Here is a 14,183-nt window from a genome sequence, read left to right as displayed (position 1 = left end):
AACGAACAACTCTCGTACAATTAATGTTTTGCACGGGGAATAAGGAAGCGGGCATTTTAAGTTAGCGGGGCACCTCCTCCATCTTTCCTCTTTTTTAAACCAATTAGTAAACGAAACGGGTCCATTCTGAGACGGGTCGCCCAGCAGTTCCAAAACCGAAGGACCAGTTTGGAACCGACAAAAACCAAAACCGTCAAGATCTGTTTCAAATTTTTATTTAATTAGTGTTGGTAATTTGGATTTTGAAATTTTGGATATATTGCTTAGTAATAGAGATTTTCTTTTAAGTATTTTATTTCATATTTTTACTTATATGTTTAAGAACAAATATTTAATTATTTATATACTTAGGAATGTATCTTTGGTATTTGTATAAGACAATTTTTTTAAAAGAATTTTGGACATTGTGTTAGTGCCTGGAATCGATTAGGAACCAGAACCAGTAAATCCATTACCAAAAGGTTCTACATCTCAGGTTTGGAATTGATTAAATAAATGGACCGGTTTCTAGTCTTGATCGGTTAGGAATCAAACCAATTACCAAAAACCGAATCGATTTACACCCTTATGATTTTTTGATAACATAACATATGTCTAACCTACCATAGAGGGGCATTTATGAAAATGAAAAGAGTACATGCCATCACATAACCATTCATAAAGTGCTAAATTGACCTAGGGGCTAGGAGATTATTTCCCTACCCGCCCAGACCCAATTTCCCTACCCGCCCAGACCCAACTGATTTGAAAGTAGACTAGTAAAAGAATGCCAAGCTCGGCCAGTTCTTATTGACCAACGTAGTTGGGGTATCAACCATGTAAGGGCTTCGAGTCAAAAGAATCATACCACTGAGATTGTTATTATCACTGAGGCCCAACCATAGTTAGCAAAAACGGAATCTTATGATACGGGTTTTAAAAGGTAACAAATTACAAATGGACTGTCAAATAAAATGGTTAAAAAAGCAAAGAACGGTAAAAAATGGAAAATGGAGGGTACGGATTTAAACATTTATATTTCAAAAAAATGGCATTATTCTCACATAAATTGAGGAATTTTTATTTGAAATACATGCTTATAATTTCGGTGTTTGTGCATTGACTTTGAGTTGAAAGTGATATCATAGAAAATGTAGCCATTTGAGTCATCTTTACGTCGGTGAAAGAATTAGGGCAATCAAAGTTCGAGAGAGAGAGATGGTCAGTTAAGTAAGTCATTGTTCAACAAATCCAAGGTCTTAAAAAAACACCAAAAAAACGAGAATGCGTTTAAAACGAGAATGTTTGTTGTTTGCCCTTTTTTTCTATATGTTTGGGAAACATACAACAAAACATGTTTAAAACGGTAAAATTGGGAACACGCTTAAAACGGAGTTTTAAATGCATTTTTGCTAACAGAGGGTCCAACTCATGTTTACTTCCCCATATATTAAATAATGGCTCCTAAATAAAAACTTCAAGATAAGAAGATCATGTTTGAGAAGGCTTGTGAAATTTTCATTTAGAAGATCATCTAGGCATACATCAAAGGACCTGTTTGATCACGAGTGATCCCCAAGCTTAGTTGTTCATGTTCACCCCAACCCCATGTGAGTACCCGACTCAACTCAACATGTGAATGTGTGTGAAAAAAGCATCCTTGACCAACCCCAAAGGCCCAAACATATGGGAGGAGAGATACCTCTTTCCAATGAATCATATCATTGTAGCTTCCATTTTCCATATATTAACCTCCCAACATCCTCTTCCATTTCCAATGTGGGACTAAAATTCCACACAAAGAGAGCTTTAATAAACAAGGTAACTTCCAACAAAAGCAATCATGTGGAGGGAAACATCAAAAACCAAATTCAAAAGGAAATATATTTTGAAACTCTAGTTTTAAATACATTTTACAACAAGACCAAGCTAACATGCTATAAAAACCAAAAAATAAGAAAGCATGTAAAAACCTAAGCTATCATGCAAAGTAGAAAAATTCTAACCTAAACATGAAAGCATAAACTAACAATTTACCATAAGTGAGCTTGAGTGAAATCCCAATTCTAACTTTCGTTGAGTAGTGCATTCCAAAACCACTCAACGCTTTGGGTCATGTTGTCCATCAATTTTGTTTGACCTATTTTTTTTTTTTTTTTCATATGTTTATGGAGTCATGCCGATGGCTCATCAACAAACAATATATATAGGAAAAGTAACATTTAAACAAATGACAAAAAGGAGAAAAAAAATGTTACAGCCGATAATAAGTCATATTCTCTTATCATGCCATGCTCTAAGGAATTTTACTTCATATGTGAAGAACAACCTTGCTCTGATACCATTTGTTGGATTGGGTGACAACCCTAGAGGGAGTGATATTGAATATTACGAAAAATATTTGTTCAAATAAAACGTTGAGTTTAAACTAAAGGGAAACTTCATAATGGAAGTAATAGGTCTAGTTAGAACTCAACAAACATTCAATACAATGTAAGGGAAAATAAGTGCAAGAGGGACATAAGCATTTGTAGTGTTTGATACCTTGTTAATCAACTCCAACTCATCTCATAAGTTGGTTACTTCAGTTAGCAATCTAACCCTTACAAGCTAGTTTTATATAACTCATTACGTAGCCACTTTTCCAGATTCACAATAAACCCAATGATATTCTAAACTTCACCATCATAAGCAGTGTTTCTCGTCGGTTCATATCAAACATGGGCGTTTTAAGATCCACATCAAACCTTCACAAACTTCATTAAAGGAGATGTTGAGATTTTCAACTCAACCATACAAAGCCTCAACAAGATAATATTAAGGGTGTCAATTTGGGACCGGAACGTTTTGTTTGGACAAATCAAAGAGGAAACACAATGGGATTCTTCCATTTTGTAGGACTTCCTAGATTTAAAAAAATGAGAAACTTATTACATGTGATCTTAGGAATTTGAAGAAGTAAAACTATGTTTCAAAATTTTTTTGGTACGAACTATGATTTCATAATTTAAGTTGCTTTAGAAAAAGCGGTAGACAACTTAGATTTCATGATAGTGAAAAATTCCACAACACTAATAAACCCACCTTGTTAGAAACAATCAAACTTCTTCTCCCTTTTTCTACAGGCTAACCGTTAAAACGGTACCGCCCGTCCCGCTAGTAATCGGCTGGATCTAGGTTTGGTCCCATTAACTAAATGGGACGGATCGATTGACACTTTTGGTGCGTGTGGTTCCCGTCCCAAATACGGAACCGCCCAATTGACACCCTTGGATAATATACAAATGGAAAGAGAATGCTACCTGGCGCGTACGTGCGTTGCCCTTATGCCCAAACATAGGGGCGGACAAATTAACCACCGCCCCTGGGAAATGCTGCCTTTTCATGGGGACACGGTGGTCATTTTGCCCACCCCTGTGTGTGGGCGCAGGAGCAGCGCACTGCACGCGCCCAAGTAGCATTCTTTCTCTGTAAAAATACAAGCTCTATAAAAATCCCCCTTGATAGAGAGATAAACAATTTAAGAACAAATCAAATACCTCTTTAAGGTGGATATACAAATAGTACACAAGAAATCAATTTACCTCTCGAAGGTGCATATTCCATTGAAGCTCATGTGGCTTAGCTCTTCTCCTCAAGATCGTTCGCTCGATTTCTCTAAGTTAAGTTCATAGGTGTTTTTGAGATTCTCCAAGCTTGACCCTCATTTGTCTTTTATATAATTATATATTTGGGGTGGTGATTAGGATTTTGGAATTTTGAATTTATTGGTATGTTTAGTAATGTAGATTTCTTTTTTAGTATTGATTGGTATACTTATAAATGGATATTTAATTATTACAATGCTTACAAATAAATAAATATTTATTTTTTTAATAAACGAAATATTTTATTATTTGTATGCTTATAAATTGACATTTGGTTATTTGTATGCATAGGTAAAAATTTAAAATTTTGAACATGATAATAGTACATGAAACCAATTAAGAATCGGATCTGTCCCACCTATTAATAAATGGCTTCGGATCTTAGTTTAGAATCAATTAGATAAATGGACCAATTTTATCCGTAACCCCTTAGAACCAAGATTGATTAGAAACTGGACTGATTACCCAAAACCATATCAATTTAAACCATGGATGATGGCAATTCTAAGCAAGGAGGAGATTACCAACACCAGGATGCACATTCGCCTTCAAGAGGACTTGGCGATCTGGACACCAACCTCTAATGGCAGGTTCTCTCTCAAATCTACATGGGACGCAGTGCGAACTCATGGGAACAGGGTGGAGTGGCACAACCTTGTCTGGTTCTAAACAGCCCAACCAAGGTTCTCTTTTATCTTATGGCTAGTGTTAAGGAACTGGTTATCAACCCGTTGTAGATTGGCGGCATGGAGAGTCAACCCAGATACAACTTGTTCCTTGTGCCAGGGTGGCCCTGAGAACTTGGACCATTTATTTTTCCAACGCCCTTTTTCGGCTGCTGTATGGGAGGGTATCCTCAAACTAAATGGCTATGTGAGACCTCCATTACTCAATTGGCACGAGGAGGTAGCTTGGATGGTTCAACATTTCAGTGGTGATTCGTTAATCAGCAAGGTTCGAAGGTTCAACATGATATATGTGGTTTATCGAATCTGATGTGAAAGGAATAATAGAGCATTTCGGCAACATAGCATCAGTTTTGAATACACATTACATCAGATCATCTAAGACACTAGGGCCCGCTTTACTGATATGGAAGTGCAAGTTCAGGACTCAGGCAGTAGTAGAGAGTTCTTTTATCGTTGGAAGATATGTGTTCCCTTCTTCCATTGTCGCCCAAAGGCCTTTACTTGGCCCAGACCTCCACCGAGCTGGGTGGGAATTAATTGCGATGGGTCTCTCCTTAGGGGAATACGGTGCTATTGGGTGAGATGCAACCGGTTGGCCAGTTTTTGCTATTGCTGGAGCAGCTAGAGATGGGAGTGTCCTTCGTATGGAGTTGCTGGCGATTCGATGTGCCCTTATGAAGGCCAGGGCTATGAACCTCTCGCAGATCCAGATCAGATCCGATTCGCTAATGGCAATCCAAATCATCCAAGATCGGTTTTCTACCCTGTGGTTTGTGATTGGGATAATAGACGATATCCAAGAGCTACGTACCAACTTTAGTTGCTATACTTTTTTCCATCATGTGCGAGAAATCAACGTTTGTGCTGATTTCTTGGCCGGGTTTTGTCACTCTTGTCAAGAGTTACATTTTTGTTTTATAATCTCCCAGGGGCTCTTTCCGTGGAAAATTATCTCCTTCAGTTTACTGATCAGCTCAGTTCCCCAGTTCCTCTAATAGGGGGATGGTTGATCCCACCCGGACAGAATGTATGGGCATGAATAAAGAGGTCATTTCAGCCCCTTTTGTTAGAGGAACTGAGGAACTGGATCGGACAGCCAATTAGTGGTGATAAAGATCCTCTTTCCGCTAATATACGGAATGATGCGGATGGAAAGAAATACTTCCGGATGTAAAATCAATCCTCCCAGGCGGGCCAGGCCAGGCCTGACACATAGTAATATTCTCTGATTGAGTGTATTGCTGACGTCTCTTTGCTTCGCTTCGTTTCGTTTCGCTTTGCTTTGCCTTATGTTAATCCATTGGAGCGTTTACAAGTTTTCATGGATTCTGTCATGGGATTCTCAATTGCCAACCGTCCTTTTCTTTTCTCTTGCAGCTTTTTCATATGTTCCCTAATACAATAATACATAATTGGTAATTCTCTCACTCTCTACTCTGATCAAGAGGGACGGAGAGAGAGAGAGAATCCAAACAAAACCCGTTACACCAAGCAAGCATCCATCAGAACCCAGAAGATTATATAAAAAAGTCTGTCCAGTTCTCCGTTCCACCAAGAGAGAGAGGGAGAGATTTAATTGTACAACAAGAAGAAAGGCAGAGATTAGAAGACCCTTTTTGTGTAATTAGTGATTGGATACGAGAGGGAAGAGGATGGTGGGTATCTTCTCACGATTTTCTGGGAGAACTGGGCTCAGACGGACTCAAAGTACACTTGTAAGCATCCCACCTCTTGATGTTCTTTGCTAGAAAGGCGTTTCAGTTTTCTTTTTTTGCCCTTTTTCTTATTATATTTTTAATTGATCTGACTTGTGAATTGGGTGTTTTTTGTTTAAATGGCTAACTTCTTGATTTTGTTGTGGGTTCATTTCTTTAAATGAAAATCCCCAATTTCATTCTTTTGTTTTTTTTCTGTGGCCCTTCTCGTTTGATCCTCCGTGATTGTTTTTCTGTTTCTCTAGTCTTTGTTTGAGGCTGTTTTTTGATTCCTCCACTAACTTTGAATGTTTCTCTCCATTCATTATTTTCATTCTAATTTGGTCTAATTTGTTCATCTAAACTCAACTTTTGAACCTTTTCAGTGTACAGTTTTGACCTCTATTTTCTCAAATTGATTTGGATTCCCTGTAATTAAATTTCCTCTTTCTCTTGGATGATATTTGACAGTTCATTTATTTCTGGAGAGTGAGCACTTAGTTTCCATTTCAATGTGTATGATAGGTTGGTTTTACTGTGTTTTTTCGTTGACTTATTTCATCTAATGTTAGCCCTGTTCTTTGTACATAAGTTGAAAGAGATTGACCTGAAAGATTGAAACTGGGGGAGGGGGGGGATTTTCGTCTTGAATTGCTTCAATCTAGTCTGTTTTTTAGTTTCTTGGCCTTTCATTATCTGAACTAGTTGCTTCCTTGTATGATCAGTCATGTTAATTTTATTGAGGGGAGTTTTATAAATTTCTTTGGGTATCATAATTGAATCTTGTTCTTAATCCTTTGGGAAGACTATAAAACCACTGAACTTTCATTTTTCCATTGATTTATCCCCAAAACTTGTTCATTCTGGTTGTTTTCACTTATGTTCATATTTCTTTTTTCAATTCTTTCTTCGTCTTATACATCTATGAATCATACATGTAAGGATTAATTTTATTAAACTGAGAGAACTTATTATGTTGCAGGATGAGAGGCAAAGGGCTCCACCACTGAATTCCGAGGCCACTCGTCCTACTACTACTGCTGCTGCTGCAGCTACCTCTCATGGAATTGGAGTGGCTGTAGAGTTTAAGCCAGTTGAACACCCAATTGAGCCTCTGGACAATGATCGGCCAGTGAAATGCCCCTTACCAGAACCTTCCATTCTCAATGTAAGTTTGAATTGTTTTACTGAACTCTTTGATGTTTCTTAAATTTTGCTTATTGACAGTAACTAGGAATTTCACTAATTATACTGTAAAACTAAGAATGAAAGTCACTTGTTTTGAATATTCTCTCTTCTTTTTTTCTCCTTCTTATGTCGGATTTGGAGACCAAAAAATACTTGTTTGTGTGTGTGTGTGTGTACCATCCTACTCTGTGTGAACCTTTTGTCATAAATTACAAGCCTGAACTATGAAGGTTGTTGAATGAAGAAAATATTTTCCACTAAGCCTAGAAATTTTCAGAATTCATTTTGGGGGCAGTTTGTCTTTGCCCGTAAGGAGAGGTGACCTTCCTAAATTCTAACTGTGATGTAATCCAGATTTATTGATGGACCTTTTATCTGATAGAACAAATTAGACATTGATTTGGGTGTTCATGCTAAAACATTTCTTTTGTCATTATTATTATTATTATTGAATCTATAAAGTTCTGTTTGTATCTTTAATTTACTGGAGATCTCTGATCCATTCATGGATTCCTTACATGTTGCTACCTCTGGTTCATATGCTTGGAAAATGCCAGTAAAATCTTTGTTAAGAAACTTTTGCCTCAGGCAAGCAAAGGCTTCTTCTTGTGCTTCTGATCTTTAGTGCCTTGATTTTCAGGATTCGAGAATATGGAAGGAACAAATGCCAGCAAATACACGAAGGAGGGCTGACTTGCCAGTTATGAAGGAAGGGACGAGCCTTGAATCTGATGCATCCAATCGCATGATTTTACCTTCCCTTAGTGCACCAGAGCACAATATCATCAATCTGCTGGAAGAATGTAATACATCTGTGGTCTAAAATGACTGTTATTGGCTGGTCATTCTCGAGATTTGTCTTCACTATCCTCTTATTATTAAGTGCTTCCATGTATTTTTTTCTTTTCTCCCCCTCCCCTTCTCCTCCTAATCCTTTTTCCCTTTTTTTTTTATTTTTTCATACTCTTGTTTAGTATTAGTTAACTTGAAAGAGAAAGAAGGTAGATTATCTGTAATCATGTAATTAAATCATTGGAAAGTCAAATGTCATGTATTTGTATTTAAATCTCATCTTCATGATTGCTTGCTTTATTATTTGTTTTAGAGACTCTTGATTCTATGGACAAGCTATTACTTGGTGATACTTTCTATTTGCTTCTTTGTCATTATACTTTCTACTGCTTATTGGTGTAACGGTTCGTAGTAAGGGTTAATTTGTCCCCCAAAAAATAAAGTAATAAAACTGTCTGATCCAGGCCGAAACGGCTGATATGTATTGGTATTGGTATTGCCGATACTGATATTTAAAACTATGAGCACAACATCATTTTTTAGGGAACCAGATAAAAACTGTAACAGTAGTTGAAAAAAACTGATCATAACAGAAGAAAATCAAAAGAATTTAATGGAAAACTGGCTAAAACTTGAGCAAATGACTGTCCTTACTTGTGGTATTAGGCTTGCTGGTACAAGATCTAGTTGAACTAGGATTCAACCAGAATTAATCCACTTGGCAGTCATGATTCTGATTTCAAACTTAGGCTGGGATCCTAACCTTGAATGATGATAATTTTAAGTGAGTTATTATCAAATGGATCCAAAAATTAGGAGCATTGAAATAGTTTTCAGTTATTGAACATGTTCAGTAGCGATTTTGGCAAACCCAATTCACCCTTGTGAACCTTGCTCCAACCCATGAACAGAGCAAAACCAGAGCAATAGAGAGGGAAATAATACAAATGTGGGGCTTATGACTTCAGTTAGTCAGAAGATTCCAAAACCTTGATCAGAGTTCTTTGGTGGTGTATCAGAACCAGTCACCTGAACAGTCTACAAAACGAAACAAAAACCAGAAACAGAAACTGAATTTTCAGACAATTCAAAGTCCACTTCTCTTGGAATGGCAAGGATGGCATATTAATGAAGCAACCAAGTTGATAAGTTAGGCTACTATTTTCTTTACTTGCACATGAAAATATACAGAGTGAAGTGAGTAACTAATTCATCTTCAGATTTCATAATTCAACAGAAGTGAGTAACTAATCCATCTTCAGATTTCATAATTCAACACTCAAATTCTTTTTTCTTTTCTTTAACGTACAATATCTAATCAAACTCAGTAATAAACCCATGAGGTAGGTGGGTTACAAAAAACCAATTTTGATTACACTAAAACACAAACCACCTCCACATTGAATGATGCAGAAGCTAGACAGACAACTCTCTGATTTGAGAAGGAGGCTCATCAGATGAACTAATAAGGTGTTTCTTTGGACCACGAAAATTCCCATGATTCATCCATGGCTTCCTTTGCCATTTTGGTTGGGACTTACCCACTTGCTCTTTCTCAAACGACGACGAGTGGACAACATCATTAACGGGGTGGATAGAAGAAGAGACTGAAGAGGTGAGAATGAGAATGAAGATAACAAAGGATGTGATCAAGCTCTTCTTCACCTGAAACATTGTCTTCTTTAGATCCTTCCTTCCTTTGGCTCTGGCAAAAGAATATTAAGCTATTTGGGGAATGGTGAGAGGGACTGAGCTCTTTTATTTATACCAGACAGAGTCACCCAACAGCTACCTTTGCTTGGACTTCAAGGATGAAATCATTCTCTACCCTTTTTCTTAATTTCTGGGCTCAGTAGTGGGGTTGGTTAAAAGTACATGGTTTGCAATGATTCCACTAGCTAAGTAGTTATACCAACTTTGCTTGGAGGGAATCTGGATCGGGCTGGCCCAACCATGGATTGAGGGATCGGTATCAGATCGGTTGGATCGTATTGATACTTGGTAAACAGACGAAACAAAAGGAGCCTTAGGGAAAAAGAATGCTAACCGGTTGCGTGGTACCTGCGTCCAGACATAGGATCGCACATTTTTACCATTCAGACCCCAGTGAACTCAAAAATCTCATTCCAATTGATCCTCCTACTTGCGTTCTCATTGGCCCCCACGCAGGTGCAGCTGCTACTCACCCAGACAGCGATCTCTTACCCCTTTACTTTATTTCTGACCAAACAGGACCTTACTGAACTCAAAAATCTTATTTTGTATGCTTTTCAAAATTGTCTTACTGTTAGTAGTACCTTAAACTAGGACACCATATAGGAATTAAGTAGTTGATATTAGTTGTAAATATTTCAGTATTAAATAAAATTCTTAGGAAGGGTTCTCTATTAGATTTTTATTTTGGGGGAAAATAATTCAAGTTTTAACCCATTTCTTAAAATTTGGGTTCACCAGAAGCTCACCTTAAGCTTGTCCACTTCAACAAGATCCTTGTTTCATGTTTTAATCTTAGGTTGTATTTGGTATGCATCCTCAAAATAGATTATGGGTCTAGAACGCATTCTGAAACCTGATTCTTCTCTATTCTCTCGCTTGAGAATACGTTCAAGACCCACCCGGAATTTATTGCGAGAATGCATACCAAACACAGCCTTAATATGCAATCTTTTCATTTGTCTTCAACAGAAAATTAAATTGTGCATTTCAATTTTGTCTTACCTGAATATGAAGGCAAATTGCAAATTCACATGATTATAAAAAGTAAATATGCATTCATGAAAGTCGATCAATAAAAAAGAGAAACATATGATATGTATATGAGCAGCAACCAAGGCAATAAACATAAAACCCACCTTCATTATGCATCAGGTTTCATTGGACAAATTTTCTGTGATTGAAATATGCCAAAACTCGCCATCCAAGGGGGTAAAATAATAATAATGACATGAGATGAAATCCTAAAAATGTAAAACAAAAAAGGATCTTACTTGGTCTCCATTGCGATCAAATGGTCACGGGCTTGAGTATGAAACAGTCTCTCTATGAAAGCAGGGTAAGACTACATACATTATGATCCTCCCTAGACCTTGCAGTGTCAGAGCCTCGTGCACTGGGTATTCCCTTTTTTTTGGTAAAAGGGTGTTTCCAAAGGGGAAAAAAAATGCAAGTCACCGACTTGTTTACAGGGTCAGTTAATGAAGTGCTCAATGAAGAAATTAAGAGAAAAAAAAAAAAAAAAAGAAGTCTTCACACTACCACCGTCAGACTCTGCAAGTGTGGATCCAGTGTCTAGCGCACTGGCTTGCAGCTTCTGCTTGAAGAGCAGGCGCCAGGGGAGGTCAGTGGATCGACTCCTGTCACATGTGTGAATGTGTGTATATAGTGCCCCCCCCCCTCCCTCCCTCCCTCCCTCTCTCTCCATTTCCTCCCTTCACTATGAATAGTGAGAGGAAGGCTTGTTGATTTTGTTTGTGCTGGTTTAAAAATTTAAACATATTGATGTATATGATTCATTGTGTGAATTGTGAAACGGAATTATGATCTCCATTGTGTTATTGGTGAAACTTGATTTCGGTCCAGAAAGTGGTTCAATTCTATATTTTTTGGGTTATGGGGCATATTGTGCTTTTCTTCTGGGAGGGTGGTATGAGAGGTTTTATAACATTTCAAAAATAGTAAAATCTGTTATATTGCTCGAACGAGGATGTAGCTTCCCATTTTGTGAGTTGTGTGCTTTTCTCATTTAATTTTTCATTTTCTTCTACAAATCGCCACATCTGGGTATTGTTTTCTTAACACATTATTCATCTGTGATGGAAAAAAGGTACAGATGGAGTTCCCATTAGTCATCATGGGATATGCACTAATCCATTCTGTAGAGATCCCATTAGTCATCACATCTGCTCTTTCCTCGAAGTTAAACACCATAAATTCTATGGGACCCACATGATAAAAAAACACATAAAATGATAGTGAAATCAAGTTACGTTGTTTTCACATCATTTTCAAATAGAGGATATTTTATGGTAAAATACACTCAATTAGTGGATTTTAGATTTTATTTAAAGCATTTTCCTTAATTAACTTCTCCTAATGGCTTTTTGATAATTTTAAATTTACACAAAGCGGGTTATATACTAAGGGTGTCAATTTGGGATCGGAACAGGGAACCGTCCCAATACCGTCCCGCTAAAACCCGGTATCGGACCGTCCCGTTAGTAAATGGAACGATACTGATATCTAATTTTGGTATCGAATGATAAATAGGACGGGATGATTCTGGGACGGGATTCCCAACGGTACCGGTACCGAAACTACTAATACCGTTTAAAAAGAAAGCGTATACAAGATTTTTTTTTAAAAAAAAAAAGGTATAAGAATTACGATTCATTAAGGTTTCACTAATTGCCTTTTGAATACGAAGAGGAACAACAAATCCATAGTCATAGCTTGAAGTCTCTCCACACAGAATCTGCTACAGTGTTATTGCCTCCTCCCTCCTCCCTCCTCCCTCCTCCCTCGACCAATTACATCTACCAGGTTCTTCTTTTTTGCACTTCGTACTTTGTACCATACTACCATGTGACGCGTGATAAGTAGAGTTTTGTTTGGGAAAATCACAGAGGAGGCACAACGGGATTCTTCCATTTTGTAGGATTTCTCTAGATTTAAAAAAATGAAAAGCTTATTATTACATGTGATCTTAGGGAGTTTGAAGAAGTAAAACTATAATTTCATAATTTAAATTATTTTACAAAAAATAGCAGACAACTTAGATTTCATGATAGTGAAAAAATTCCACAACACTAATAAACCCGTCTTGTTAAAAAAAATTAAACTTCTTCTCCCTTTTTCTACAGTGCCTAGAACCGTTTAAGAACCGGTACCGTCCCGTCTCGCTAGTAATCGGGACTGAGATCTAGATTTGGTCCCGTTAACTAAATGGGACGGTACTGAGATTGGTACTTTTGATACCAATACCGGTACCGTCCCATCCCAAATACTGGGAACCGTCCCAATTGACACCCTTATTATATACCCTATGTCTCAAAATATCCATCTCATCATTGTCACAAACATTCTCAAAGTGATGAAATGGAGAGACAATAAGCAATTTGAATTTGACCTTTTACTACAAATCAATTGAAAAAGGCGATTTCACATATTTTTATTTGGGAAATTTGATGGAGTGAAAATACTGAAAATAAAAAGCTTTGGATGTCGATTCAAGAGCTTAAGCTAATAGATGGAGAGACTCAACTGGAATATAAAGGCATCAAATTAAGATTTCAGAGTTTTCTAATGTAAGATCTTTTTCCCTTTCCTTTCTTTAATTTTTTTAAAAAACTTTTACACTATTGTGGTAATTAGAAAATGTAAAAGGAGCATGATTATGAAACCCGCAATGAGAACAATCTTCTTTCCAATATCTTTTTCATTTTTAAGGGAAATGCCCTTTGCCCTTTTTCTCATTTCATTTCAACTGATTCAAATCATACATTGAGGATTTCAGGATTCCCTTCAGTCTTCAACATTTTCACTGTAACAACTGGCAGATTATTTTTTGTTTTGGAATTTGATACGTCTTTTCAAGTTCCCAGTCAGTTAGACTGTGTGTGGCTGTGTGCAATGCAAAAGGATTCTGTCCAGCACCCTGCCCAGACTGCATGTGCAGCGTTAGACTTGATGAGGCATGAAAAGACCGCCTCACCCCCTGCTCGGGCAAGGTGCTTAGGTAGGGCTGAGACGATCTTGTCACGCCTCATTGTGTCCGACACTGCACATGCAACCTGGGCAAGGTGCTGGACAAAAGCCGAGTCCGTATACCACACGACTAGAGCACTACGGTGCTCACAAACTGAAGGGAAAAAACCAAAGGTACATTATTTTTTTGGGGTAGAAAACAAAGGTCCATTTTTTTTTTTTTTTTTTTTTGGTAACTGAGCATTTATTCAGAGGGACGGGGTTTACACATGGTATCACCTTTGCAAAGGTTGATTAACCATGAAGAGGAAACCGCCAAGTTGTCATACCCGTAATAGACAACGCCTTCTTGGCCAAGTATCGTATCGACAACATTGCTTAACCTTGGAATATAAACAAACCGGCATTTACAAAACATAGTAGACAGTATACGCCGTCCTCAACTATGGGGAGAATGTATATGGGAGGAGAGGAATCCTTGCCACGAGAAA

General features: G+C 37.5%; 1 protein-coding gene across 1 annotated transcript; it reads left to right on the top strand.

Moving 5' to 3' along the window:
• The first annotated feature begins 5,850 nt into the window (after positions 1–5,850).
• On the top strand, positions 5,851–8,103 carry LOC122671723. Its single transcript, XM_043869110.1, has 3 exons — positions 5,851–6,030; positions 6,992–7,177; positions 7,838–8,103. The coding sequence occupies exons 1-3, from the start codon at positions 5,968–5,970 to the stop codon at positions 8,018–8,020; spliced, it is 432 nt and encodes a 143-aa protein (XP_043725045.1). The 5' UTR covers positions 5,851–5,967; the 3' UTR covers positions 8,021–8,103.
• The last annotated feature ends 6,080 nt before the right edge of the window (positions 8,104–14,183 follow it).

This window comes from Telopea speciosissima, chromosome 8 (assembly GCF_018873765.1).
Source record: "Telopea speciosissima isolate NSW1024214 ecotype Mountain lineage chromosome 8, Tspe_v1, whole genome shotgun sequence".
Classification (NCBI taxonomy): domain Eukaryota; kingdom Viridiplantae; phylum Streptophyta; class Magnoliopsida; order Proteales; family Proteaceae; genus Telopea; species Telopea speciosissima.
The sequence above is the reverse complement of the archived record's forward strand: the minus strand, read 5'-3'. Positions and strand labels throughout refer to the sequence as shown.